The 6,634-nt window shown below is 38.2% G+C and overlaps 1 protein-coding gene across 1 annotated transcript; it reads left to right on the forward strand.

The window, feature by feature from the left end:
• The first annotated feature begins 1,258 nt into the window (after positions 1-1,258).
• LOC127095532 (uncharacterized mitochondrial protein AtMg00810-like) lies at positions 1,259-2,494 on the forward strand. The gene is made up of 2 exons (XM_051034208.1): positions 1,259-1,340; positions 1,410-2,494. Exons 1-2 carry the CDS (start codon positions 1,259-1,261, stop codon positions 2,492-2,494), a joined length of 1,167 nt encoding a protein of 388 aa, XP_050890165.1.
• The last annotated feature ends 4,140 nt before the right edge of the window (positions 2,495-6,634 follow it).

Raw genomic sequence — 6,634 nt, forward strand, 5'->3', positions numbered from 1 at the left:
TTGGCATAGTCGTCTTGGTCATCCTGACGTGTCTGTTTTGAATTCCCTTCGCAAAAATAAGTTCATATGTTGTGAACCTTTTAATTCTTCTGTCGTTTGTGACTATTGTGTTTTAGGAAAACAAGTTAAATTGCCATTTTTTGATTCTCAAACTACGACTTTGATGCCTTTTGACATTTTACATAGTGATTTATGGACGTCTCCAATTTTAAGTTCTACTGGTCATAAATATTATGTCTTATTCTTAGATGATTTTACAAACTTCTTGTGGACTTTTCCTATTAGCAGAAAATCTCATGTGTTTGAAACGTTCAAGTCACTTACTCAACTCATTCAAACTCAATTTTTGCAAAAAGTCAAAAAATTTCAATGTGACAATGGCGGTGAATATAATAATGAGCTTTTTCAAAAATATTGCACTGATCATGGTCTAGTTTTTCGTTTCTCTAGTCCCCACACATCCTCACAAAATGGGAAAGCGGAACGCAAAATAAGAACCATTAATAATATGATACGCACTATGCTAGCTCATTCTTCTGTTCCCCCCTCGTTTTGGCATCATGCTCTCCACATGGCAACTTACCTGTTAAATATTATTCCCTATAAAACACTTCATAATCAGTCACCAACACAACTCATGTATCTTCGTGATCCCACCTACACACATCTCAGTGTCTTTGGTTGTCTATGTTATCCATTATTCCCGTCATCTACCATTCATAAGTTACAACCCGGCTCTACTCAGTGTGTCTTCTTGGGTTATCCGCCGAATCATAGAGGTTATAAGTGTTTTGATTTGTCTAATAAAAAATTACTAATTTCGAGGCATGTTATCTTTGATTAAACTCAATTTCCCTTCGCCAAGATACACTCCCCTTCACCTCACTCTTATCAATTCCTAGATGATGACCTTCACCCCTACCTTATACATCAGTGGCAAAATCAAATTTCACCACCTGTTGCACATAACCAACCAACACCCATAATCCTAATTGACCAACCATTACCCTCAATAAACCAACAATCATCATCTCCTACCTCTTCGATCAACACACCCATTATAATAAACTCTCCATCATCACCATCAATTCAACCGCATCCACCTCCACCTACACGAACCATCACCACCCGAAGCATGAAAGGCATTGTCAAACCCCGCATGATATTTAACTTATCAATCTCTCACTCTAACCACACCATCTCTCCCATTCCTAAAAACCCCAAACTAGCCTTATCAGACCCGAATTGGAAATCCGTAATGCAATCTAAATTTGGTGCTCTTATTCGAAATAAGATGTGGGATTTAGTTCCTCGTCCTTGTGATGCTAATCTTATTCGATGTATGTGGATTTTTAGGCATTAGAAAAATTCTGATGGCTCCTTTGAGCGTTATAAGGCTCGTATTGTAGGTGATGGCATGTCACAGGTTGCAAGTGTGGATTGTGATGAGACTTTTAGCCCCGTGGTGAAACCCGCTACCATTCGAACAGTGCTTACCATTGCTCTATCCAAGTCTTGGCCCATTCACCAACTGGATGTCCAGAATTCCTTTTTACATGGTGATCTTCATGAGACTGTTTACATGCATCAGCCATTGGGTTTCCGCGACCTCCGTCATCCAGATTATGTATGTCGGTTGAAGAAGTCATTGTATGGTCTCAAGCAAGCACCTAGGGCATGGTACCAACGTTTTGCTGACTATGTCCCCACCATTGGCTTTCGCCATAGCACATCAGACCACTCCCTCTTCATATATCGACAAGGTTTAGACATGGCCTACATTCTACTGTATGTAGACGACATCATCCTCATCACTTCCACTCAGGTCCTCCGCAAATCAATTATGTCACTCTTAGCATCTGAGTTTGCAATGAAGGATTTGGGCCCTCCGAGTTACTTTCTGGATATTGCAGTATCTCGTCATCCTGATGGAATATTTCTCAGTCAAAGCACTTATGCATCAGAGATCATTGAACGTGCTGGCCTGGCGTCCTGTAAACCATCAGCCACTCCTGTTGACACCAAGCAGAAACTCAGCACCTCCTCCGGCACTTCTTATGAGGATCCCTCCTTGTATCGGAGTCTTACAGGGGCCCTACAGTATCTCACCTTCACTCGACCTGATATATCATATGTTGTTCAACAAGTTTGTCTTCACATGCATGCCCCTCACACGGAACACATGCTTGCTCTTAAGCGCATTTTCCGCTATGTTCAGGGCACCTTACATTTTGGACTACACTTATCCCCATCTCCCTTTACAAAGCTTATCTCCTACACTGACGCTGATTGGGGTGGATGTCCTGACACCATACGTTCTACATCTGGGTACTGTGTTTTTCTAGGTGACAACCTTATTTCTTGGTCTTCCAAAAGGCAGCCAACTCTCTCCCGTTCCAGTGCTGAAGCCGAATATAGGGGGGTTGCCAATGTTGTCTACAAATCGTGTTGGATTCGCAATCTTCTCCTGGAACTCCATTTTCCTATTCCTTAGGCCACTTTGGTGTATTGTGACAATGTTAGTGCCATCTATCTATCTGGTAATCCTGTGCAGCATCAGCGTACTAAGCATATTGAGATGGACATTCATTTTGTTCGGGAAAACGTAGCTCGTGGTCAGGCTCGCGTCCTTCATGTTCCCTCAAGACATCAGATCGCAGACATCTTCACCAAAGGACTTCCTCGCATTCTATTTGATGATTTTCGGACCAGTCTAAGCGTCTGTGAACCTCCCGCTTCGACTGCGGGGATGTGATAGAATAGAATATTTTGTTATAATTAGTCATAATTAGTTTTCTATAATTATGTTGTATCATAATTAGATAGTTGACCAAATGTTACACATTGATGTATATATATATTCTATTGAGATCAATGAGAAGGACACGATTTCCATTATCTTACAACTGTAACCTTCAAAACACAAAATAAAGTCCTTCATTCAGATGTATATTTCAAGAGACTGCAATTCACCGTATATCCTGCATCTTCAGAACCCTGCAAATCCAATAACAACATGTCAATTGGAAACTCACTCTAGCTAACATAAAACACAACATCATTAACGATCAACTCGTTAACTCCCCAACTAACAAACTGATTTGTTAATTCAATTAAATATGAACTAATTAACCTAACCGAACTAACATTAAACTTTCAATTGTTATTTTTAACAGATTGACTCAAACAGGAAAACCAACCTATAACTTCACTAACAAAAACATAATTCACAAAATCACTCACGCTAACTGAATTGGGAACCTGCTAACTAACTCTAACATATTTTTTTCATGGTGAATAGAACACCAGTTCTGGAATTTAATAGAGTTTTCACTTTGTTAAATTGAGTTGGTATTTAATTCACACTTCCTTATAGATTATGGGGAGAAATCGTTTATTCTTTTTTTTTTCATTTCATTCTCCAATCCAGTTTCTCACAGAAAATTTCACTCTTAATTTCTTGCTCTCTCTCTCTTTTCATTATTCACGCGAATTCTTCAATCTTTCTGCATTCCTCACAAAAGGCAATCCAAGAATCATTCATCGCGTTTATCGATTCAGTAGCAGAAACAGAAGCAGGACGAGAACTGAATAAGCGGAAGAAGTGAGCAAGAAGAGGAACCTACGTGTGGTTTGTCGGAAGGTCACCGCGTCGGCTTCGATTTCGTGTACACATATGACTCGATTCGACTATTATTCTTGCTTCAATCCATGATTTATCTCAGTTTCACAATACGATACTATCACTACCATGGATTTGATAATGAAATCGGGACTAACTAAAGAATTGCCAAAGGCAGGCAACATCTGGAGAGTCGCCATCGAATTCTATTTATATGCCTCTGTTAGAGAGGCAAGGGGAAATAGTCGACAAAACCATCGAAAAAGTGATGCACACAAGAAGCGCAAAAACAGGATAAGGAATCAGTCCCGCAACCGAGATTTGGGTTCGGAAGTAGGTTACACGAGGAGAAGATATTATCACCCCTCACGTCCATGGTACTCCATGGGAACCATTTGGGTTGTTTATGTATGCGAGTATTTATCACATTTAATTCTTTATTTTCAAAAGAGTGTGTAAAAATGATTGGACTCTGGAAGTTTTTGTTTATTGTGTGTCGCAACGGGTGCGAAAAAACAACCAGCGAAGGAAAGAAAACAGAAGAGTCGCCACTGTTCGTTATTGATCCCAAAGGAGGGAAAGGAAACGATCGAAGAAAACCTGAAGAGAAGGAAAAGACAAGGTCTCACAACCAAATCTAGGGTTAGGGAGTCGATTATGCGAAGGGAAGGTATTAGCACCCCTACGCATCCGTAGTACTCTACGGGATCCACTCTTGTTGTTCTAGTCTAAAGGGTGTAGGTATATCTAATGTACTATTTACTAAAGGAGGGTCAAAAGAAAATGAAAATGACTCGCAAGGATGTCGCATCCGCTGCCTACGTATCTCATCTGAGTATGAGAATCAGAGTCTTCGTAGCTCGGCTACCTATGGGTTAAAGAGAAGTGTACTCGATAAGACATCACGTCTTATGCCTACGTATCTCATCTGGAATGAGAATCAGAGCAAAATGTAGTTCAGCTAACTACGGGAACAAAGGGTCTCGATTGCAACTAGGGCAAGAGAAATGGAAGGTCTCGATCGCAACGAGGGCGAGAGAAAAGAATCACAGCAAGGGCGAAAGCAAACTAGGATTAGTTGTTAGTCGTCAGTCAAGCTCGGCAAGACATCGCATCTCGTGCCTACGTATCTCATCTGAACATGAGAATCAGAGTTTTCGTAGTTCGACGAACTAGGGGTTAAGGATTGCCATCTGAACATGGACTTATAAAAGAGGACACCAGCCGTGTCAAAGGAGAGTGGGCAATGTGTTCACGTCCTAACAGTAGGTGTTGCAGCTCGCTTAATCGAGTCTTAGGCAGTTACCTCTTTGCAATATAACAGACTGACATGCCACAAGATTGGAGACGCACGGAAGGTCTAAAAGTAGGGAAGCTCTGCCCAAGAGTTGTCATGCAATATGGACCTATGTGTTAGGATTTACAAAAGGGAACATCTACCTAATATTAGCATGCAAAGAATAAGGGAATTCTACCTATGTTATCATACAAAGGGTTCTACCTAATGGGTGCTACCTAAACGGAACAAGAGTCGACAGATGGAGCATGGAGAGGAACCACGGGTAAGGGTAGATGGTGATGCCTGAGGCAATCGACTTACAGGTAGATGACGATGCCTGAAGCAATCGACTTACAGGTAGATGGCGATGCCTGAAGCAATCAACTTACAAGAGAAATGGCGATGCATGAAGCAATCGACTTACAAAAGGATGGATGAATACGTGCTGGTTCTATTAAGTTTTGAAAATGATTACTCGACGTTGGATCGAGCTTTTGGTCTTGTTTTGAAATGATTATCGGATGTTCGTTTTAATTCTTGTATTAACAGATGAATAAAGAATGGAAGAATAAATATTATACACTTTATGGGAGAGGGGTACATTTGTTATGAATGAGGATGGTTCATGGCAACCAAACAATAAGAATATACGCCTCATACATCATACAAGTAGGCAACAGTTATCAAACAATAGATAAGTAAACAAGTGTATGATCAAGTCAAAGAATCGAATAATGAAATAATGGAGCTTTAAACAATGTATGGGAAGTATGAATATGTTAAACAATCAAACAATAGAAGCATGGATGAAAGAAACAAGTATAACAAATGGTAGGTGAATCAGACAAATGAAACAATGCACAAAAAGGTTCACTGAATAATTTAATCAGGAAATGAGGTGAGGACCAAATAAAATCAAGATGAAAGGCCTCTAATACATGGCATATGAGATGAACAAGGGAGGATCAAAATATCTCTTCAATTTCCATAAGCAATCCCTAAGTCAAACATCGATCATAAGAAAGTCAACTGAAAATTCAAGTCAACTTAAAAAATATCAAATAAATAGCAAATTAATCAAGAAAATTATGAAAAATTAAACTAAGTTAGGTGGGGTCAGGACGTCATCATCCCCCAAAAAGATTTTAAAAATAATGAAAATTAGTACATAAATTAATTGAAATAAAATAGAGGTCAAAACAAAAGTCAACCAACAAGACTAGGTTAGAAATAAATCAAGAATAAATAGCAAATTAATCAAGAAAATTATGAAAAACTAAACTAAATAAGATGGAGTCAGGACATCATCATCCCCCAAAAAGATTTTAAAAATAATGAAAATTGGTGCATAAATTAATTGAAATAATATAAAGGTCAAACCAAAAGTCAACCAACCAAGCTAGGTCAAAAATAAATCCCAAAATAAATTAAAAATGGGAAATAAAAATCCAATAAAAGGTCAAGTTGACCATAGGACATTAGTCAACCTTCATCCAAAAAATCAAATGCTAAAAATAATTTTAAGTCATAAAAATAAAATCAAAAAAAAAAGTGTGTTAAAAAGGACCATTTAGAATAAATAATTAAAATAAAATATTAATATTAAAAAAATACGAAAATAAAAATTATATAAAATTAAGTAAAATGTTAAGAAATATGGAAAATAGTTTTTGGTATTTTATGAAAAACGAAAATATTTTAAAATAATTAAAATCAAAACTGAAAAATAAATG

Source organism: Lathyrus oleraceus, chromosome 6 (genome assembly GCF_024323335.1).
Source record: "Lathyrus oleraceus cultivar Zhongwan6 chromosome 6, CAAS_Psat_ZW6_1.0, whole genome shotgun sequence".
NCBI lineage: Eukaryota > Viridiplantae > Streptophyta > Magnoliopsida > Fabales > Fabaceae > Lathyrus > Lathyrus oleraceus.